Genomic DNA, 23,414 nt, shown 5'->3' on the forward strand with positions numbered 1-23,414 from the left:
AACACGATAAACCAACTTGATACATGTATGATGTTAAATGTCGCTCTTATTTTATGCGTAGAACAGGAAACTTCTTTTTCCGGAATATAGCATCTTTGAGCGGGAAAATCAGGCCGCTGTCACTCGTTTAAAAACAGGAAACTCATAGCCATTGGCCAGAGAGACTACGTCACACCGCGACGTAAAAACAATAGCCAATCAGATGCCGCTGGTGACGCACCGCCCAATGCGACAGTAGAGCTTAAAAAGCTCCTGCACAAGAACATAATCATTGTGTTTCAAAGAACGAGACAGAAAACGCGAGAAAATGGCAAGAACCAAGCAGACGGCTCGTAAATCCACCGGCGGCAAAGCCCCGAGGAAGCAGCTCGCGACCAAAGCCGCCCGTAAGAGCGCTCCGGCCACCGGCGGCGTCAAGAAGCCTCACCGCTACAGGCCCGGCACCGTGGCTCTGCGAGAGATCCGTCGCTATCAGAAGTCCACCGAGCTGCTGATCCGCAAGCTGCCCTTCCAGCGTCTGGTGCGAGAAATCGCTCAGGACTTCAAGACGGACCTGCGCTTCCAGAGCTCCGCTGTCATGGCCCTGCAGGAGGCCAGCGAGGCTTATTTGGTCGGTCTGTTTGAGGACACCAACCTGTGCGCCATCCACGCCAAGAGAGTCACCATCATGCCCAAAGACATCCAGCTGGCGCGCCGCATCCGCGGAGAGCGCGCTTAAACGCCTGATTTCATAAGTCTTTAAACCCCAAAGGCTCTTTTAAGAGCCACCTAAATGTCTAAAAAGAGTTGTTGGTGTTAGAAATGAGAATGCTAAAGCTTATTATAGCATAATGCTAAACGTATGTCTGATGAAAATCATAGAGCGTGTAAGTCAATTGGAGTTATTAGCTATAGCAATTTATTAACAAATATACTAAATCCGCTTTGGTCATTAGTCACAATACGTTGAATGAGGCTCATGTTCACTTTCTCTGAAAGAAATCCTTGGCTTTTTAAAATTTTGTTGTTCTAATGCTTTCTGGAATTGAGCTTGATTTAGACATGGTTAAAATTAAAGTAAAGGTTAAAATTAACTCATCGAATCCCACTGTTTATAATAGTGACTGTAAAGTATGTTTTCATTATAAAGCTCTCTTAAAAAAAAAAAAGGTGTTTTATAGTGCATTCCCTGCAATAAATAAAACAAAAGGGTTATTTTAAAGGGTTAACAATGACACCATTTGGGTATTTTCATGTCTGAGAAAAAAAAATAATAACAATAATGTTGATTATTTACAACATTTACAGCCTATGCATCTGTCCACCAGTGTGACATGGTGCATTCAACACATGACTTTTTCAAAACATGGCTGTCTGAACTGGCTTCCCTACCTGTGCGTATTATAATTACTTTTATAGTATCTTTGCCCAAAGAAAAAAAAGTTGCTTTGTTGCATATGCTGCTTCAGTGCTTGTGAAACCGTGTTGTAATTTGCACATTTAAAAATCAAATTTTGGTTTGCAAAACAACCAAAGAGCAGCACATTTTCTTCAGTCAATTATTCTTTTGAGAGCAGAAGTGTATCACAAATAAACATCACAAATTAAAACCAGAAGAAGTAATTTGATGGATAGAAACAATTATATAAGCATTTATTGTAATATGATCAATCAGACCACAAGTGTGTACAACTTTTTATTACCTGATGGGACACACTTATAAGTGTCTTAAAATGACTAGTGTTTACAGAGATTTTTTATTTTAAGTTTTTTGCATTTTAAAATGAACTTCTAAATGTTTGTTCAGTAGTCCCTATAACATATTACACAATTTAACATTGCTATTGGTTGGTGCAGGTGGATGGCTTTACCTCAGTAAGGTGGCATTCATTTAATAATAATAATAATATACACTCAATGTTATTGCATACTTTAAATAAGTGCCACCTAACTACTATTTAAACAGAAAATACTGCTATTTAAGTGTAAACAGAATTTATGATTGTTTGCATTTAGTGCTTTATCCACTTAATGCAATTGCCAAAAAAAGAAAATAATATCATTGTTCAGTTAAATACAGCTCAGTGTTGATTCAGTTCTGTTCAATATGTAAAGTTCATCATATATTATGAAATTAGTTCAATTGGGCAATATAATTGTTTACTAGTATGAAGCCTTATTAACAAGCCTTTGTAAAAAGAACGTTAGCACATCGTTAAAAAGTTAGCACATTCATTTGTAAGGTACCAGCCTCCACAGCTGTGCTGTATTAATGTCCAGCTAACTTGTTGCCTCGCTGCCTTTTCAGGTAATGACTTTGCAGGCAGCGTTTTTGCACAGAGTTTGGACAGGGGTCTGAGGCAGCGTAACGGTTTAATGATCTACAATAAAATAGAACGAGTTTTGGTGATGACTAAATGAATATTTATTTACTATAATACTGATTTATCACTAGAAATACCATCAAAAGTGCAAAAAGTTAATATATTTACACACAAACTGACCACTTAATGCAACTTTCAGATGCCATCTTTATTTTTTAGCTCAACCGTCACGGAATGGATCGCAGAGGATTGTGGGAAATCAAAGGCAGTGAAGGATACTGTACATCTATGCTGCCTTCAAAATTCAATCAGAAGAAGGTATCTCCGGAGACAGGAAGACATGTCTTGGAATGCTGCCTCCAAAGGAAGCATTTTAGAGCTTTCGGACGCAGCCTGCGTTTTCGGTTTAAGAGATTAGTTTTGGAGAACGTCCAAAAACTTTTAGTCTTTTCTGTATGACCAAAATTGAGGGAGTATTTTAAGAGCAAGTGAGCACACCAGCGCCTCCATCTGTCCTGGAGTGAGGGCACGGCTGTTCAGCTTCCACACTCCACACAGACACTTCAATAGTGCACATTTCTCTAGGTTAACTTTAGATTAACTAACTTAAATTGCTAATACTTACATATTTCAGATGATAAGCCATATCTGAGGTCGATTAATGATAGGCGAGCGTTTGGATGTCCTGTCCAATGTACTGTGTGGACACCACATCGACCAGCTGTTAACAATTTGTCCGTCATGAACTGCGTGACTTTGCCTGTGGATTTTTATTTATTTATGCGACTAATCGACTAATAACATTTTGGTCAACCAAGCCTCTTCTGGTCGACTAACAGTTAGTCGACTATTATGGGGCAGCCCTACTGATTATTGCATACTGTTTCACACGCTATTCTTACAATTCTCACTATTCACTAAAAATAGGAAACAGTGTGTGCTGTGTACTGGGCAATAAGCAGTAAGCAAGTGTGCCATCTCGAACACAGCCAGTGTCACCAAGTACCCCAACGTGCAGTCTGGGTGATGAGGCAGGGCGACACATGTCACTCCACCCACCCCCAATTCCATTGGTTTCTAACATGACAACTCTTATTGGTTTAGACCCGAGAAAGCACATTCCTTTGTGTAAGATTTTGTAATTGATTTGGCCATATTCCAGAAATATTAGTGCTAACTCTAGAATCATATCTCTTTAGTAACTATAGTAATTTTAGTCAGATGAAGTTATTGTTTACAAACTTCAGCCTGAATAGCGCTTCATTCATATTTACTTGAGGAAAGGTGGATTAGAACAAAGTAGGGATTTTATAAACAAATTATGATAATTAACTGTATTTCAGTAATGGACAAACACGAACATGAGTGGCTGATTTTACATTTTAAAGCACAACCATTTTTTTGTTGCTGTTTAACGAGATGAGTTCTAGCCAACGTTTCTTAATGCGTCACAAACATTACTTTGTATAAAGTGCTAATAAAATGTTTTCATGGCAAACTCAATGTTTCCTTGTTTACATCTTAATAAAATATTTGAGCCTATATATTGATTCTCTTACAGTTTTTAAAGGTTCCTATCTTATAGTAAGTGTTCATGTGATATCAGGTATTAAAAATCCAATAATTAATGTATCCACACCCTTATTGTGTGTGCGTGTTCTAATCTGTGTACGGGATGGATTGACTTTTTAAAATTCACACATAAACTCCAGTTTAAGCTGATGCTCAGTGCTATTTGGTATATTCAAATAACAACTTTTGGTTCCCAGAATGTTATTTTTTTTATGGTTTGTTTTTGGTTAGCCAGGAAAGCTTAAAGTAGGAAATCAGTACATTGTTTTCTTACTGCTAAAGTGTACAGTTTGTACAGTGGGACAATCTTCTTTTGATCCGTAATGAGGGAGATGAGGGAACGAGACATTGCCATGGGAATTATCACTTCCTCTAAATACTACTGAATCCTTCTTGAATCACGCCAGCGAAACTAGCCAATGGCGTTCAAGCGCACAAAATATGAGGGGGATTCCCACTGTATATAAGGCAACGCTTGTATGCCATCCATTCAGAATCTTGACTGAAGCAACTTGGCATTTTAAGATCCTGAGCTAGGTGACATGGCAATAAGAGCAATGTCATGTTCCCTCATCTCAGGGAACCGAGGTTATGTGAGTAACCGGAAGCGTTCCCTTCGATATGGTCACATTGCTATGAGAACATATAGAATCCCGCCGTGTCACAGTGATGGATCAGTATGTTAAGTTTCACATACAGAACCGTAATGACAGCGACAATGATATTGACACTTTTGGTAAACACAGCTCGAAACCATGTAAACGTTGCCCCTGGTGTGACGCGGCATCATCTAGTTGCCTTGACTTTTACAACTCCGGTGAAACAGAGAATGTGAAATGGCGGTGGCTTCGGCGCATTCACATATAGATTAGTGCAAGTTTGTTTAATTTCAATGAAATTATATATTGTTCAAATAAGTAGAGTATGATGGTGATCATGTCCTAAAAGATCATAACAATGTGATAAGCTGATAGGGGACAGCATTGAGTGGTATGTCAATACAGGGGTGTATACGACCTGGTCGAAACCACTTAGGCATGCCACTCAGATCATAACTGAGGCTGAGTAGGCGGGTGCGCCACTTGCACTGACAGCACATGTGAGGCAAGTGATGACACATCTAAGTTATAAAACCTCACGAAAGTCCTGGGTGACGACCAGCCTGCCGCCATACAAATGTCCTGAATAGATATGCAAGCAGTCGCGTGTCACTCCGTGGCACATGGCTCTTTAGCTAGAGCTGAAGCGGTCGCATATGCAGGAGCCCTGATTTGCACACTGTCGAGGCGGCAGCAATCTGGCCGAGCGCCCTCTGAAAGCATTTCAGCAGAGGAGAGTGCCCTAACTTGAAGACTGCGAGAGAGCCGATCAGTTTCTGTGAGCGATCCTCGGACAGGCACACACTCATATTAATTGAATTCAGCTTCACTCCTAGAAAGGAGATGTTCTGGGTTGGTACCAGCATGCTCTTTTGCATATTCACAGTCAGCCCTAAGCTCTGGAGATGAGCGAGAAATCTGAGCTTGTCGCTGAGCAACGCGCTCTCTGATTGAAGACTAGCCAATCGTCGAGAAAATTACGGATGTGCATTCCGCTCTACTTCAGAGGGGAGAGAGCCGCATCCATGCATATCGTGAATGTACATGGAGCCAGACTTAAGCCAAAGGGTAGGACCGTAAATTGATACACTATCCCCTCGAATGCAAACCTCAGGAAACGCCTGTGGTGAGGGGCTACCTGAATGTGAAAATAAGCATCCTTTAAATCCACAGAGATAAACCAATCTCTCGTTCTGACGTGTGAGAGGATTTGCCTCGGCGTGATAATTTTGAAGAACATGATTCAGTGGTCTCGGGTCCAAGATTGGGCAGAGCCCGCCATCTTTCTTTGGTACCAGAAAATAACGACTGTATAACCCGCTCTCGCAATCTGCAAGGGGCACTGTCGCATTTGGTGGTTGTGTATTTCCACTAGCAGAACTGAGGCTTTCTGCTCCCGTACAGTGGTCATTAACACACCGTTGAAACAGGGTGGCCTGCGGAAGAACTAAAGCGTGTAGCTGTTCTTTATTGATTTTATAACCCATTCTGATACCTCTGTCAGTTCTTCGAGCTTCAAGCCCTTACAGCACTTCGGCCATGGCTGTCTTAGCCTCACCGCCGGAGTTTAACATAACCCACTTGGTCAGCGCCGTCCACAAAAGACAGGAGGGAGGATCCCAGATTATGCACCCGACTGGTGAGTGGCGTGTTCCATGACTTTATCTCGTCGTGCACCTCGGGGAAAAAGGGGCCAGGTCTCCGCGGGGTGTCTTTTCAGCCACGATCCGACTGGAGGTACCACTCGTCCAGACGGCTTCTGTCCAGCTCGGCAGGAGGCACCCACTCCAAACCGAGCTCATCCACTGCCTTGGACAGGATGCTTAGGAGCTCAACACCACTGTGATGGAGGTCCCCCGCATCGCTGCCGTGGGGCGCAGTGTAATCCAGTGAGCTGTTGGACCACTCCTCTCTCGCAGACACTGTCACCGAAATGGCACCATCCTCCTCTTCAAGGGGACCTGCAGCAGGGGGTGAGGAGCGCGTGGGTACTGAGCCGGCGCGGACTCGTCCCCTGATCCTGACAGATCCACATCAGAAACTCGCGGCACTTTTCTCCTTGGCTCGAAAGAGGCTGCAGAGGAAGTGTGCAGCACAGTTAGTTGGGCGAGTTCATCGCCTTGGACGATGGCCACACGATGGCCATCAGAAGATTCGATTGGCTCCGCACAGGAGAGGCAATCGCGAGTCATCTTTGCTTCCAAAGCTCACTGGAACACAGCTGGGGAAGAGAAGGCGTGTCCGCTGCAGCGTGTAGATCACGGTGAGTTGTCTTGTTGATAGGCTTCTTGCTTCTAGTAGAAGGTTGACTGAAGGAAAAGATTCTGAATGGATGACGTACAAGCACTGCCTTATATAGAGTGGGAGTCACCCTCATATTTTGCGCGCTTGAACGCCATTGGCCAGTTTCACTGGCGTGATTCAATAAGGCTTCAGCAGTATTTGGAGTAAGGGACAATTCCCATGGCAATGTAGAAGTGACCAAATCGAAAGGAAAATTCTCGCTTAACATCATATTCTCTTCAGTTAGGCATGTTAAATCCCTCCAAAATCATATGTACTCTCATAACTATATCAATTTTAAATAATCAATCAATAAAGAGATTGCTAAACGAGCGAGTCAGTCAGCCAGTAAAATGAAATTACGTTAATTTTTAAATCCCGCCGACGCCAGGTGCAGCTTTTTGTAGAAGACAAGAGAAAGCGTGTGTTGGTGCAGCGCCTGCAGATCAGAGGCGAGCAATAAATAAAGATGAAACAAACCAAAACAAGTTATGATTTCTGTTATATCTGCCTAACCCTGAATTAATATATTAATTTAAAACATGTTTTGATTCATCTCATTTCTGTATTTGATTAAATGTTGCATTAAACAAATTTCAGGGCTTTGTATAGGTCATTACACAAAAAAAAAAAAAAAAACATCTGCAACGTTTTCATTGGAAAGATATAGTTACAGGGTTATAAAAAAAATAACCTGACCAATAGGGAACATTCTGTACAAGTTATTTGTAGGTTATTTTAAAAATAACCACCCTGCAACGTTCTGGGAACATTATTTTTAGGTTATTTCAAAACAACCGTTAGAGAACAGAGAACGTTCCCCAATGGTTAGTTTTAGGTTAGGGAACATTCTCTGTAAGTTAATTTTAGGTTATTTAATAATAACCTAAAAAGAACGTTCCCCTATCGTTAGTATTTCCCCTATCGCCGATCGCTAAAACTGCTCAATGTTAAAGCATGTTTGCTTTGTGTATTGCGAAAAGCGCAATGAAATCTGACTTCATTTAACGTGCTATAGCATATGAAAAGGACTATATCGTGTCCACGAATTAAGAATTCGTTCCCCAGACTTAATACGCGAGCAGCAGATATTACACAGCTCTGTTAAGCCCGAAGTACTCGGTGATACCACCACAAAGCGTTTGTTTGTAACGTAATCTAACTAATTCCTCATAAGTAAACATTCCAACAAAATTCGCTGTGGATAGCGCTTAATATTTCTGTAGTATTAATATTTCAGCCAAACAGCGTAGATGGTAAAAACGTAGGCTATATAAAAGAATGCGCAGACTCATTCGTTTACGCCAATAAACTCTGCTGTATTCTGGTCTCTGGGTCTCACGTGATGCGCTCCAGTCCAGTGTGACGTTGCATAGCTCCGCCTTGATATGTTTCAATTAGGTCCTGTAAGTGACTGTAAAGCTCCTATTGCTGTTTGTGAAATTCAGTCATAAGACTAACACTCGATCGATTGCAGTAATGTCTGGAAGAGGCAAAGGCGGTAAAGGACTCGGGAAAGGAGGCGCTAAGCGGCACCGTAAAGTGCTGCGGGATAACATCCAGGGTATCACCAAACCCGCCATCCGTCGTCTCGCTCGCCGCGGCGGAGTCAAGCGTATCTCCGGTCTGATCTACGAGGAGACCCGCGGTGTGCTGAAGGTGTTCCTGGAGAACGTGATCCGCGATGCCGTTACCTACACCGAGCACGCCAAGAGAAAGACCGTCACCGCCATGGACGTCGTGTACGCGCTGAAACGACAGGGACGCACTCTGTACGGCTTCGGAGGATAAACACGTCCGTGTTACCATAAAAACTCAACGGCTCTTTTAAGAGCCACCCACATTTTCAAAAAGAGTACGTTTTTGACAAGTAAAAACCGTTGTAGAAACTCGACCCACCAAGTTGTTTTGGGTTTATGAGAGCTCTGGATGTATGGAGCTGTGTGTATTAGTTTTCACAAACCGTTACGCTTTCCAAAAAAAAAAACGATAAAACTGGTTACAGGACTTTTGGTTGCTAGGGACGTTTTCTCGGGTTGTTTTTATACAGTCTATGGGGTTAACTTCCTTCAGAGAATCTCTTCTGTTAAAATCAATCCGAGACATAAAGGTCGTATTTCTTTGTTTCACAGATTTCCGGAGGGCTTTATTTTGATACTGAAGTCAGATCTTAAGATATTTATCCACATTATCTTCATTTTGTGTAAAATAACGGAATTTCAGGCCTTTATCACACTTCCGCGTTCGAAAAGCGGAAGATTCAAATAGTAGCGTAAAAGAACTTCCGCTGCAGCCTCTATCAATGGCTGCGCCCATAGCACGGGATTGTTGTGGATTATTTATGTAGAATTCAGCACATATACGTCTTCTAAAGACACCAATCTCAGTTTACAACAATTAATTGAGTATTATGAAACGATGGCATATGTTGTCACGATATCCCGATGCGTATTTCGTGACTTAAACAGGAGCGCGCGAGGCATACTGTAGGCCTATGTGTACAGGCAATTCTTCACAGTCTGATCACCTTATTTCATTACAGAACAGCGAGAAAACTATACAAACAATATCACATTAATAAGCATTAGAATTAGCCAAAGCTTAAAACATTGACTAAAGACTGTATAGAAGGATTAAATTAAAGCAAACTTTTTAGAGCAAACTTGTAAACAATGCTCACTTTTTTTTCACGCGCTGACTTTGATGCAATCCTTTATAATCGCATCAAATTTAAGTTGTTCAAATAAAGAAACATTTTCAGCCCATAGACGATAATTAAAAATAAGTTTGATCATCTCATTCGAGTTAGTCTCCGTGATTGCATGCAACGATTGAATATCATTATACTGTGAACAAGAACGGGAGGTTAATCACAATAAATATAATGCAAAAATAAACAATATTATATTAAAAATTAAATTAAAATTATATAAATCTGAGTATTCCTCTGGCAGTAACTTGAGCTGCGTGCTCTTCATTCATCTGACAGTCACGTCCCTCAGATAGGCTCATGTTACACATTAAAATGAAGGATTACATGGTATGGAATCGGTATAAATATGCAGTTTTAACATTGTTGTTTATTTCGTCAGTGTTCAACTGAACTAAATTACTTTAATTTTCTTCACAAAACTGGCGTCTGTCCATTGACAAAGCAGGCGGAAATTCCTTTACGCTACTAATCAGAGCCGGATGTGACGACACGCGGACTGTGATACAGGCCTATTGCCATGATTGTGTCACAGGCAGAGGCCGCATGAGCGGGAAAGTCAGACAAAGAAGCGCGTGGGGGAGGGGGATAATATTTAAATTTCCAAGCCTACGATTGGCTGCTGTGTGTGTCCAGCGGCCCTATTTTGACCAATGAAATAAGTTTCCTTCAGTCGTTGCACGAACCGAGCAATCAGAGGAACACGATCAGACCTTCAAGATTAGCATGAGCTTTCAATAAATAGCCAGTAAGCGCGAGAAAAAAAAACTGTTGTGTTGTGTTATAGTCTGTGAGAGCTAACATGCCTGAACCAGCGAAGTCTGCTCCTAAGAAGGGCTCCAAGAAGGCCGTCACTAAGACCGCCGGTAAAGGAGGAAAGAAGCGCAGAAAGACCAGGAAGGAGAGCTACGCTATCTACGTGTACAAAGTGCTGAAGCAGGTTCATCCTGACACCGGGATCTCTTCTAAGGCGATGGGGATCATGAACTCTTTCGTCAACGACATCTTCGAGCGCATCGCCGGTGAATCGTCTCGTCTCGCTCACTACAACAAGCGCTCCACCATCACATCGAGAGAGATCCAGACCGCCGTGCGTCTGCTGCTGCCCGGAGAGCTGGCCAAACACGCCGTGTCTGAGGGCACCAAGGCCGTCACCAAGTACACCAGCTCCAAGTAGAGCTCCGCTCCAGTCCCCGAGACTCAAAGGCTCTTTTAAGAGCCACCCATCATATCATCTAAAGAGCTTTTATAACTGTTATATTTTTAATGTTAATTTATTATAATTACTTTTCTAAACCAATTTGTAGGTTTTGCATTTGAGTTTCAGTTAGTCAAGCTAAAAAGCAATATACAAATCTGTAAATATTTGACTCCGAGTAGTTACAGTAAGCATTAGCTCGAATAATTTATCTGCTTGTTAAAGCCTAGTCTCATACTTTTAACACTTAACTAACTTTAGCTTCTTTACACTCTCCGTAAGAGAGTACTTTTGTACTCATTTCCTGAAAGATGTACTGTTCGCAAAGATTAACTTTATATTAGTGGCCGCTTTTGTCAGAGTGTGTAGTTCACAAATTTCTCTCGAGCCATAGACTTGCATGTAAACTACATAGGAATGTATTTATTTGCATGGAACAAAGCTATACTCTTTCTAACCGTCTTTATCGGTAAATGTGTGTAATTGCTAACTATTTTCTGAACTTGTATGTAACGTTTATTACACTACAGACCTTTCAAAGCCGTGGCGGAGGGGTAAGTTGTAATGGTTCCAGTGAGCAACAAGGCAACTTTACACATCCTCAATATCAAAGTGACCAGAAACAGATTAAAAGCAGATGATAATTGAGGCTGGATGGCTCTGTTAATTAGAGAGCCACACACATTAATTTTCTCCTCAAAAATAGTATGTACACTTTTTTTTTTTTTTTAAGTTGCTTTAATTTCATAAAAAAATAATTACAATTAATAAATTGTATACAAAGAGCTACCATTTAGAACAGAAAAGGGAATAAACAACAAAAAAAAAATCAAAATTGAAGACACAATGACACAAAATCAACAGACAAATCCAAAACTTTCATTAAAACATTTAAAATGGAATCTAATCATTTAGCTTTAAGGTCAAGCGTGTTCAGGGGGAGCATGTTAAAGGCCTGTGTTGTTAGGACTTTCTTCCATATGAAGACACTGCCTGAGTTTGCCATTCTCCTGAAAACACAAAGACAGGTTTGATAACATCCCAGAACAGCAAGTCATTAGTTTGCCAAATCGTCCCCATATTGGGAGCATGGACGAGTTAAGAGAGATGCTTTATTTTATTTTTTTAGCTGATTCAAGTAGAAGTAACTCTTAAAGTCTACAGCTGAATTAACGGAAACAAATGTAACATTTATAATGCGAGTCAATACCTTGTTCAGCCCGGGACACACCAAGCAGACGGTCGGCTCTGAACATCCAATCAGATCTCTCACTCGCGCCGGTTAAGTTTAGCGACCGAGCCAGTGCTCGAGAATTAAAGTGAAAGTGATGAGAACTAGTATAAAAAAATGCAGGCGGCACAGAAGGCTGTTCTAATGTTGCGTGATCTTTCCCAAGCATTCAATGTGTGAATACTTTCATAACACGAGCCGCTTAAAATAAAGTTATCAACACAACTGATATTCAAAATGGTAAGCTAGCACTGCTTTGATTTATATCTTGTTTCGGTTTCTCATTTTAAATGACGAAGATATACGAAACGTAAACAGTGTAATTAGTATGTGATCTGAAGAGCACCGTCCTTTTCATTCCACGAGCGCGAGTGTGTTCACTCTGATTTGTGTTTCTGATGAAGAACCAAAAGCTATTTATCTTAATTTAATGCTGTATATTGAGCAGTGGACGATGTAAAAACCATACGAGTTTCGCAACATTCGTTGGCGATTCGTCCTCATGCTCATGTGAAACGACCTTTATGGCTGCAGTCGGCTGTAGTCTGTTTGGTGTGTCCCAGCCTTAACACCCTTATCAGCCAAAACTGCAAACAAGCACTTTCTGTAGTCTGTGACTAAATAAACACGGTTCACCCCAAATGTCACCAATTGTTGCTTCCAACCTGTAAGCTTTTTTTCTGTAGAACGAGGTATTTTAAAATGTCTCTTGTTTTATGTTCATATGATGAGAATTAATGTGGTTTTAAGTTATTTATTTTTTTTGTGAAATGTTTTGGGGTAAACTAGCTTACAGATAAACTCAAGACTAGGGCCTTCTACACACTGCACAATTTTAGCAATCCTATAAGATCACTGCATGTCACTCTGTGCGACATGGATGTAATAAACATGGCAACGACGTGTGTGTAGACTCTGATCATGACACCTATTGACTCGTGCCATGCGACGCACATTACTATAGAAGAATAAAACGTCATCAGCATGCACTAATGGTAAACAAATAGAGCATGATAAATCACACTTTAGCAGATGGTCATGATCACGATGATCATGCGACCAAAGATAGCCTACGATACAGCAAGACCATAAAACGGCCGTCTTTGAACCTCTCTCACTGTACGATATAAGAGCTTAGGAGCCACGATCACAGAAATCTCCACGATTGTTTCACGATGACAAGCTTGCATCTGGGACATGCAGTGTATCGGGCTTTACATATTTAAAACGATGATTTCACAAGGTCCCAATTTGTCCTGGGGCCATATTCACAAAACATCTTAAGGCTCAAAGAAGCTCATAACTCACAGATTTAGGAGAAAATCTTCAAAATAATGGACGTGTCAATCCTAAATTTAGGACTCCTAAATTTTTGCTGTAAGAGTATTTCACAAAGCGTTTTAGCACTAAAACGCGCTCCTAAATCTGTGAAAGGTTAGTTGTAGTAGAGAGGACTCCTAAGTCACTAAAATCAAACCACAAACTATCCTAAAATGGCTGTTGCCAGCAATCTGCCTCTGAAAGTAAACATTTTAGAAACATTTGATGATAATGACCTTTTAAAAAGGTATCACCTTTGTTTTTGGAAGTTATCCCAATTACAAATTTTCCTTTGATGATATCTCTGTTTTCATTAACCAGCTGGGCAAGATGTAACAGCTGTTCTTGTGTCCAGTGTTTTGTTTTTTTTTTTACACATTTGCATGTCTTACTATCAGTCATGATTATTCTACTCTGTTTAATCAAAAGGCTGTTTATATGCATTTACATGTGTGCTTCTCATAAACAGTTAGTGTATGAGGCAAACAGTTAGCAGAACATGTACTTGTTTAATTAGTGACACTAAAGGCCAAAGTATATTTTCTTTTTTTACGCGTACGTTAGTGCACAGCCTTGCAAAGTATACTTCATTTGACGCGTAAACTGACGCTCCACACATGCGTTTTTTATTTTTAAACCTTTATTTGAATATGGCAACATAATAAATCACACTCTACAATATATCTATGAATAAATCTCTGACAGTCTATCAGCCAATCACTGTGTGCATAGTTAGTGTTATGATTTTTCCTATTTAAACATGTACAACCTTCTCAAACCAGAGACTGTATGTTCATACTGACCTCCTGTAGTCTGGTGATCTCCTTTTTCAGTTTGACCAGGTACTCGATCTTCTGCTTGGGGTTCTGATGACCCAACAGTTTTCCATTCTCCTCGGTCAGATGGTCCACCTGCTTTCTCAGAACCTCGATTTCCTGCAAGACACCACTAGGGTTAAAATGAAGGAGTTTACATTTGCATGCACTTAAAGGCAGTGTTCCCTCACTATTCAGAATTGACAGCATCTTATAACATAAAATACCATATATTCAGGGCCGGATTTAAAATAAGTTTAACTATAAAAAAAAACGAGGGGTTCTCAAAATCTACATTCAAATGTCCAAATCTGAATTTATCATCAAATGTCCGGAACAATTGGTTATTACAAAACTTGTTTTTTAATAAACATGCATTACAAATCAACACTAAGAAAAAAAAAGTAGTGCATTCAAAATACATTAAGTGCAAAAGTGGCAAAACAATTAATTTAAAATGTCATATATGTATGGGTTTTTCTCTGGCCGATGCTGATATTTAGAAACCAGGGCAGCCGAAGGCCAATTATGATTCCGGGTTTTTTTTGGCCGACATGTTTGGCCAATTTTCTTTTTCGGGCCTTCGGCCCAATACCGAACATAGTTTTTCTCATTGCTTTCTCTCTGACCTGCTGCAGTTTCTCCTGCTGATGGTCTTTCTGCCGCAGATCCCGGAGCTCCAGGCAGCGGTTCCTAAGCTCAGTGGTCAGCTCCTGCACACACGTCTGAGACTGGACAAGGGTGGCTTCATTACGTTGCAGCCTGTAACACACACACGGTTTAAAAGGATTAATGTTTAATTAGTGTGTAACATGAATTTCATGGCAATTCATACATTTAATGCACGATATGGAATGGAAAAAACTTGGAATAATAGAATAAAAACTGTTTTGGGATGGGGGGGGGGTAGCGGCTGTGGAGAAGCTTCGCATTTTTTTCAAAACAGGCAACTGAAAGTGACGTGCCACTTCAAGCACTTCCAGTGCAAACTGTGCAGACCTGCAGGGTTAAGGACTGAGGTAAAAACAGTTTTCCAGGAAACAAGCAGGAGAAAACAGACTGAACTGCAGCTGACAGTAAGAGAGGACACTTGTCACTTGAAAAATACCAGTAAATATTATGTTTCAAACGGTACAACATCATAATTTTGCTCAATTTGGTATTTCATACGTTGCTGTTGCGAAGTGCACCTGTAGGCAGCAGTGCTTCCAAAATTGCTGTGCAACCAGTAAACGTAAGAACAGAACACGATCGATCAAACTGATTAAACGATCAACGCACCCGAACTTAATAAATAAAGAGAACAGTAGAAGTGAAATATGGCTTTACAATATTAATCATTACTTTGCAACAAAACAGATGACAAAGGTGAACGAACTGCCACAGGAGGCAACACATCAAACCTTTTTAAACATCTGTCGCTTGCTCATCCTGATCTTTTCAGAGAATTAAGAGATCGACAGGTGAGTGCATCATTCATAAATTCAGATTTAATTTTAACTTTTATTTATAACTGATCAACGCACATACAGATGTGATACAGTAAGCTCAAATGTGCATGTGTGACATGCTAGAACCAGTGAAGTTTTGGTCACCTAACATATGCACTTGCATTTCATACAATCGAATATTAATTGAATTAAGCAAGAGTTTTGCTATATTAAAGCTGCAGTCCGTGAGTTTTGCACAATTTCTGCAGTCTAATCTCTAATTGTCATACCATTTGAATTTCATATTAAGAAATTATTTTAACCCAAAAAGCTAATTATGCTTCCTTCAAACTGGTTTTCTTTAAAATACAAATAGTGTGTAATCCCAGGGTAATCTGTAATCAGAAGCACATTTAAAACAGGAATATAATTTAATTTCATTCACATGTGTTTCATAAACACATGTTCCTTTCTGGATTACAATCCGCCATCAAAATTATACATTTAATTATTCTAGCTGCTGTGAGAAAAGGCTATAAACGATCATCCACCTGCAGGATCCTCACATGCGATAGCCTACTAGCTGGGACAACTTCTTTATGTTTACAGACCACTCAAATTTGAAAACATTATTATAACCTAACCTTTGTGAGTCGGGCTAAAGTAAGGCGGTAGTTTTGAACACTGGCTGGTTGTGTGTTATACTTTGATTTCGGATAATTTTTAACCGAAAAAAAAAGTTACGGACTGCAGCTTTAATTTTAGCATCAATAATATGAAGGGAATGTTACTGCCGTGCTGCCGACCGCTAATATGGAGCAGCCAAGAGAGCGAGAGAGATTTATATTTAGTGCTTTTTCTTTGGCTATCTGAGTCTGAAATCTGAAAACAATCTGAGAGAGAGAGAGAGAGAAATAATAACGTGATTTTGAATATTACTTTGACTGTTAGAATAACACTTTACAATAAAGCAACATTTGTTGCATTAATTGCATTGCTTCAGTTATATATATTTTTTTCTCCAACATCAAAACGTAACACCTTTGTATCAAACTGTAACAAAAAGCCTACTGGGAATATAGGTTAAGATATGAATCTGTTTTTATTATTATTATTATTTTTATTATTATAAAATTATAATAAGAGACGTGAGGTTCATTTGTGGGAGTTTTGCTGAAGAGAGATGCTCATCTACGACAGGTTATATCTGTGCACATGTGTGTTGCAGTTAGAGCCCCACTGATATGGGTTTTTTGGGGGCCGATACCGATATTAGGGAGTAAGAAAGACCAATATCGATATATCGGCCGATATTCTTTATGTGTAGGCTATATTATAAATACAGTGTCAGTCAAAAGTTTGGACACACGAATGGTACACACGAACAAAATATATATAAACTTGAATTAAGAAAATAAACAAGGTAACTGTGTAGGGCAAGCAAGCTACTGCCAATCCAACAGGGACAGGTTTATGCACGAAGCACAGCTTTTCCAAATGTAAACATCTAAAATTAATAAATAATAATAATAATAAATCATTTTTTTCACGAAATCTGTGTTGTGTTTTTTTTGGTAATCAAATGAACACGCAAAACATGAGGATTCACATTTAAATAGTCATTTTGCAGTTTAATATTCACAGACACTAGTCTATATCGCAATTTGATTCAGTGTACTGACCTGTTTTTTTTTATTTATTCATAAAAAAAAAAAAAGACATTCCATGAAATTCCACGTTATACAGTAAATTCCGTTTTTATGACTGGATTCCGCGATTTCGTCCATGTTTTCTGCATCGTGGAAATCATAGGGCCCTACTAATATAGCAATCGAGTACGATAAGCTCATTGTGAGAGTAAAAAACGGGGACATTGTTGTTTATTTACTCTATTTATTTACTTTATTTACTCACCTAGTTGGACAGACTCAATGCTAAAGTAGCGTTAAATCACCATTCAACAGACTCAAGCCAGCACCGCACTGCCGTCTATTGGACTGCAGAAAGATACTAACTTTTCAATCTGCTACATTACTGACTGTACTGACAAACTATGCTGACACACCGTGTCTACACTGGATGCGACAACGCGACGGTTGGAAATCATTTGCACTTTGTGTCAGCACATCATAAATAGAACTCACATCATCAGTTTACCGTCGGGATTTGTCGTGTCGCACCGCATCCAGTGTAGACAGCATCACTGATTATAATGTGTTCTATTGTATTTTGTCATGCCGCTTGCGTCCGGTGTAGACACCCAGTGAGGAAATGTAATGTGACTGATGTGATAAGCATGAGTTCTGGTATAAACACCAGCGTTGACTGAGTGGCCGTGGAGCTGTAATGTGCCGATCAGCTCTAACGTCACTGAATCTCTGTTAAAAATGAACCATCCATTCATCATATCACGCAAAACTAAGAATTACAATCATTGTAATGTGACAAACAAATATAGGTGCGGGTGGGTGGAGGGCGGATCATTTATTTGAATCAGTGGACTCGGGTGAAGTTTGAGCTCATCCGAGCATCTCTACACTGACCTGGGTCGCCAGAAGCAAACAATGGAGCGCGCTCTGCTGGACAAACTAAGTAATTAGACAATTTATAAGCATTTCATCTGTGTACAGGCCTATGTTCTGTAAAAAAAAAAAAAGTTCATATTAGTGGCATATTCGCCAATACCGATATACCTGCGACAGGCTCATATCGGCCAATAATATCGGCAAAACGATATATAGGCCGGGCTCTGGTTGCAGAAGCGCTGTGGTAGCTGCTATCAGGAGCCGGTAGTTATAACATGCTCTTGCACCTTTTTATTTTGTGTTGCTTTGGTAGGAGTAAAGTTTACATATATGGCTTCAGGAACCCGTTGCTTTTACCTCGTCTAGAATGCATTGCAAACCACCTTTCAGAGGCCATTTATGCCTGATCTTTTTGTAATCGGATAGACATCTGATCAAAGAAAATGCATGGAGTGGCCAAGTCCAAATAGGCCCAAAAGTGGCATTGGGTTACAACCACAAATAAAACTGTTTTCATTCAGCTTCCGATAATCTAAACAAAATAATTTCAGCAAAAATCAGCTCACTTACTCTGTCTGAGCGTCAGTCAACTGCATCATCAGGGAGTTCTGAGGAGAGAAAAAAAAAAAAAAAAAAGATTAAACTCAACAGGGCCTCATATATAAATGTTTGTGTTCAAAAGGGCATAATATTACTAATATGCCTTTCCTCAAATTATGAATAAAAAGTGAAGTCATGAATCAAGGTAATTTGACACAAAATTGAGTATAGACAACAAATAAAACTGAAAAGCAAATTAACAATTAGTTTGTAAAAAAAAAGTTCTTTTAAAAGTTGACCTACTTTTATGTTCTTCTCTTCTTGTAGTTCTCTCAAAACAGAAGTGTGTATGGCCTCCCTCACATCTCTATAAAGACAAATACATGGTTTAATTCCATGGACAGAACACATGTATGAACAAGTGTACGAGTGAATTAGTCTTACTCTTGCGCACAGCCACTCTGTTTGTGTTGATTCTGGACGGTGTAAAACTTGTCCAACAGCGTCTGAATCTCCATTCGCACAATCTCTTTTTCATTCAGCTGGGCCTATAGATGCACAGGCAAACGTGTACGCGTGAACATCACAGTAACTTTTATAAAAAATAAAAAACAAAGTATAATATTTTGGATGCACTGCAATGAAAATTGACAATATATACAATGAGTAAATAAGAATTAGAACTAAAGCATGTATTTATTACATTTATTGACGATTATTTAACACACATACAGTGGTGGCCAAAATTGTTAGAACACCTGACAGATATGAAAATATTGACCCTTTTTGCCTTCAAAACATGATTTCATCTCATAAAAACATATTTCATCAGATTTCATCTCATGTTCATGAAACATGCAGATGGTCGCTCTGAGCACAACAAATATCAGATGAAGCGAGTCATGCCGTTTTATCCACTTTTAACTTTAATATTTGGCATGTCCACCTTTTGCAGCAATTACAGCAGCATAGTGTCTCTGGCATAGAGAACTTCAACACTAATGTTTATCCCATGCCTTCTGCAACTCAAGCCAAAAATTTTCTTGGAAAATAAACTGGACAAATCTATTGTACATTTCAAACTCGCCCCACATTTGCTCGATGCTTGAGGGGCCAGTCCATCATTTTCAATGTTCCAGCAGATTCCTTCCGTCGCAGGTAGATCCGACAATAGTTTGTTTTATGGGTATTGTAATAGCCAATTCAACAAACACAACTGAAACCTTAAATATGCAAGTGTTCTAACAATTTTGGCCTCCACTGTATTTGCTGTACAGTGGGAACCGTGTGCATGAGCGTGACCTTTAATCTATCGATCTCTTGGTTCTTAGCTGTGCGTTCTGCATTGAGTTCTTTCAGCAGAACTTCCATGGTGATCATGGAGGAGCGTCGGCTCTCCAGCTCTCTCTCCTGACACTCCAGCACCTGAGACAGACTCGAGCCAAAGCCACAGGGGGTCTGCGGCGTCTGAAAGCACACACATCCAGATGAAACAGTTAACTTAAAGATCATTTTTTTACAAATGAGGACATCCCAAAGAGGAGGTTTTGAGAGATTTTATCAGGTTCAGCTCACATCTGGGTAAAACTTTGTCCCACAAACACTGTTCAGACGACACACACACCTGTAATTTTCCTTTGGGAGTGGCAGCTTCCGGAGGTTGACTGACGTTGTCTCTCACTCTCAGAAGGTTAATCTGCTCATTCAGCTGTTCCACCTGTTAATATGTACACACAAAAATCCTATATGTTACACTAATAATACACTACATTACTTTTGCCCAGATTTACAGTCTGGAGAAGTCGACGCAATGTTCTGAAAGTCTGTAGATTTGAGTTGACATTTCATAGATTTTTTTAGCTTCAGACTAAGAGTCCATCTATTCGTCGGAGATCAGACACATTTGATATTTTCAGCCGATTTTACAGCCTTAAGTGACAAATTTGCAGCCAAATGCTGTAGTCTGATTAGGTGCATGACATTTGATGTCCAAAAGATATGGGAATAATTTTCTCCTCCCTTTTAAAATTTGACAAATACTGTTATAACTATAAAATGATTATATTTTGCGTTTCACATTGTCGTTTGCCTGCAGTCTATGACACATCAGTACAACACAGAGACCCATTTTTGATTCACAACTAACCTGTGTAGAACCACGAGTTTAGAGCTCATTATACAAAAAAATAAAAAATAATAAAAAATAATAAAAATGTCGGCTGCAGAATTTCATGACTGATCAATCAGAATCAAGCAATCCTGAGAACTATTGACAATGACTGACTGACAGACTCTACATTAGGGATGCACGATATTAGTAGAGGGTTATCGGAATTGGCCGATAAAGCCTTGAAATGTAAATACCATTGCCTGATTTGAAAAAAAACAAAACTATGCCAATGTGCCTGGCCAATAAGATTGATAGCTCACATGTGTGCAGGGTATAGTGATAAGATCATGGCAGCAGTGTGGTCATTCTTTAAGCAAAGTTTTGCCTGAATGACTCGATTCACTGTTTTGGATCACCGCATTTAATTTGAGAATGCAAGTACAGAACGGCGGGTCCGGTGCGTGAGAGAGTCGACAGTTTCTAGCATAGCCACCCCAAGGTGTTTTATTTACTTAGGGGGTGCTGTTGGCATACTTGTAATAAAATGAAAGTAAAATACACAAATATCATTAAAATACTTGTGATTTTATGACATCGATACTGCTTTATTTATTCAGAAACACAAGTCAGTTTTTTTATGCAAAAATCACTTTTATAAGGTGTCTGAACACAGTTGTGTGGCTGCAGTGTGTGAAAACAACCAGCCTGTAATGGTAAAAATCCACCCACTCGGTTTTTTAATAATCCCATTTAAATCATAAACAGTCTCTCAGAACAAGTGATTCCAAATTTATCCCTAGGTACGCGTCACCATAGGGAAAAGCCATTTGTGTTTTGGGATGCACCAATGAACATAGGAGCTCCATAGACTCCCTCCATCTGAGCCGCTGAGGACACTGTGGTTAAGTTTCATTTTTGAAGGAAATGTACCGGGAAAATAAATAAATAAATCAATTAAGTCATGCCAATCATTTTACATCAGACTGCCTAAAAAACCAGGATAATTTCAACAGTCTGATTCTGAAAGAGCGATCAATACCAACATTTCGTGCGTGAACGTCAGCTCCAGACAAAGCAAGCGCTTCATATTTTGTTTTCAAATTGCCTTTCTGAAAGAGCTTCTTGGCACTCTGTAAGGCTATTTTTGCTAAAGCTACCATCGTCTCTGCCTGTTTTCACTGATGCTGCCTTCACGTGCTACCAGAATGATCGTAAATAGGAATGTGGTCGTTAAAAAATGCATATGAAAGCAATGCGAGTCGATCGCTTGAGAGTTTCTGACAGTTTCAGTGCATGAGATTGTCTGTTGTTGCCGGTGTGCTGGACTCTGAAGCTCCGCCCACTTCTGAAAAGGGGGCTGGGAGCATCAGCTAATTTGTATTTAAAGGGACAAAGACAAAAACTTTTGTCTCATACCCTAAAAGTGGCAACTTAAGCTATAAAAAAATTATCTGTGGGGTATTTTGAGCTAAAACTTCACATACACACTCTGTGGACAGAGACTTATTTTACATCTTGTAAAAAGGGGCATAATAGGTCCCCTTTAAAGGTCAGAAGCTATAGCTTAAATGAATAAAAATCACAAACACGACACCCGTAAATTAAATAATTTAATATATAGAGATTTATTCAGTAATATTTAATATTTAAGTTTTTATAATCTATTTGAAAAAATATAATTTGTACAGCTATTTTGCTTTAGATAGTCTATTAATGTTAAACCCACAAATAAAATGTTAAGGTTTCAACTGCATCTGTCTGAAGGGGACAAAAAAATAAAAATAAACAGAAGAGATGTTTTACACTTATTTTCAAGGCTTTAAATGTACTCTCATTAAAAAAAGACCTTTAAATGAAGTTCATTACTTCTAACAAATACGTTTTTGCTCAAAACAAACCAAAATAAAAAATAAAAAAATGTTTATAATTTACGCACAGGAGAGACTGCATGTTGTTTCAAAACAAAGGGAAATATACATCGGTATCCACATCAACTATATCGGCATATCGGATATCGGCAAAAATCTAATATTGTGCATCCCTACTCTACATTATCTCTTGTGTGATTTAAAAGCTGTAGCATGAGGCAGGAGGAACAGTACCTGTTCTTTCAGGGAGTTTATGTTGTTCTCTTTCTCTGTGTTCAGGGTCCGGGAACTCTCCAGGAAAGCAGCCTGCTCCTCCACCACTTTACTGAGTCTTTCCACCTCATCTGTAGCATAGGACAGATCTTCCTGAAGCAGCTCCAACTGTGACACACACACACACACACACACACTTTAGTTTAGGCATTTAACAAAAACTCAAAACACAAACCCAGTAGCATACATACCTCTACACGGTCAGAAGCAAGGCGTCTCTCTGAAGCTTCTCGCAGCTCCTGCAGTTCATTCTGCATGTGTGTCATGCTCTCCTTCATCTGATCTTTCTCAGTGCAAACAGTGTTGTACTTCCCCTGTGGGTCCAAAACTCACAATATCAATACAATCTTCCTAAAGCACTAAGTGAGTAGACCGGCCAAGTCACCTAATTTCTCTAGCACTTTATAAAATACACTCAACTATGAAGACAGCTCGGATTCTGCTGATCTAAAGCACAGCTAGAAAAACAATAGAGTCATTATTTAGCTCAAGTCAGTTCAGTGTTGGTTCAGTTCAGATAAGGCTGCATGATAAGTTTTATTAACCGTGATCACAATTTCTACTTCTCTCAATTAAGCATAAATGTGTGTGATATTTACCTGCTGGTTATTCATCCTGAAAACGTTTCATTTAACCT

At 39.6% G+C, this 23,414-nt stretch overlaps 4 protein-coding genes across 6 annotated transcripts in view; 3 read left to right on the forward strand and 1 right to left on the reverse strand.

The window, feature by feature from the left end:
* Positions 1–215: 215 nt before the first annotated feature.
* On the forward strand, positions 216–1,375 carry LOC131534335 (histone H3). The gene has a single exon (XM_058767168.1). The coding sequence runs from the start codon at positions 308–310 to the stop codon at positions 716–718; it is 411 nt and encodes a 136-aa protein (XP_058623151.1). The 5' UTR covers positions 216–307; the 3' UTR covers positions 719–1,375.
* Positions 1,376–8,153: 6,778 nt separating this feature from the next.
* On the forward strand, positions 8,154–8,747 carry zgc:165555 (uncharacterized protein LOC100004395 homolog). The gene has a single exon (XM_058767213.1). The coding sequence runs from the start codon at positions 8,237–8,239 to the stop codon at positions 8,546–8,548; it is 312 nt and encodes a 103-aa protein (XP_058623196.1). The 5' UTR covers positions 8,154–8,236; the 3' UTR covers positions 8,549–8,747.
* A 1,292-nt stretch (positions 8,748–10,039) lies between these two features.
* Positions 10,040–10,723, forward strand: LOC131534364 (histone H2B-like). The gene has a single exon (XM_058767196.1). The coding sequence runs from the start codon at positions 10,270–10,272 to the stop codon at positions 10,642–10,644; it is 375 nt and encodes a 124-aa protein (XP_058623179.1). The 5' UTR covers positions 10,040–10,269; the 3' UTR covers positions 10,645–10,723.
* A 651-nt stretch (positions 10,724–11,374) lies between these two features.
* The window catches only part of kif15 (kinesin family member 15), a 49,274-nt gene continuing 37,234 nt past the window's right edge, over positions 11,375–23,414 (reverse strand). For 2 of the 3 annotated variants that reach the window (XM_058767090.1, XM_058767091.1), the window contains exons 26-35: positions 22,969–23,091; positions 22,739–22,885; positions 20,151–20,243; positions 19,829–19,993; positions 18,971–19,074; positions 18,830–18,893; positions 18,557–18,594; positions 14,661–14,793; positions 14,020–14,151; positions 11,375–11,675 (exon numbers count right to left, since the gene is read on the reverse strand). In XM_058767090.1, coding sequence (XP_058623073.1) covers positions 11,613–11,675; positions 14,020–14,151; positions 14,661–14,793; positions 18,557–18,594; positions 18,830–18,893; positions 18,971–19,074; positions 19,829–19,993; positions 20,151–20,243; positions 22,739–22,885; positions 22,969–23,091 — 1,062 coding nt within the window. In that variant the 3' untranslated portion in view covers positions 11,375–11,612. The remainder of the gene's footprint in view (positions 11,676–14,019; positions 14,152–14,660; positions 14,794–18,556; positions 18,595–18,829; positions 18,894–18,970; positions 19,075–19,828; positions 19,994–20,150; positions 20,244–22,738; positions 22,886–22,968; positions 23,092–23,414) is intronic. The other variant, XM_058767088.1, reaches the window with a different exon arrangement.

This window comes from Onychostoma macrolepis, chromosome 25 (assembly GCF_012432095.1).
Source record: "Onychostoma macrolepis isolate SWU-2019 chromosome 25, ASM1243209v1, whole genome shotgun sequence".
Classification (NCBI taxonomy): domain Eukaryota; kingdom Metazoa; phylum Chordata; class Actinopteri; order Cypriniformes; family Cyprinidae; genus Onychostoma; species Onychostoma macrolepis.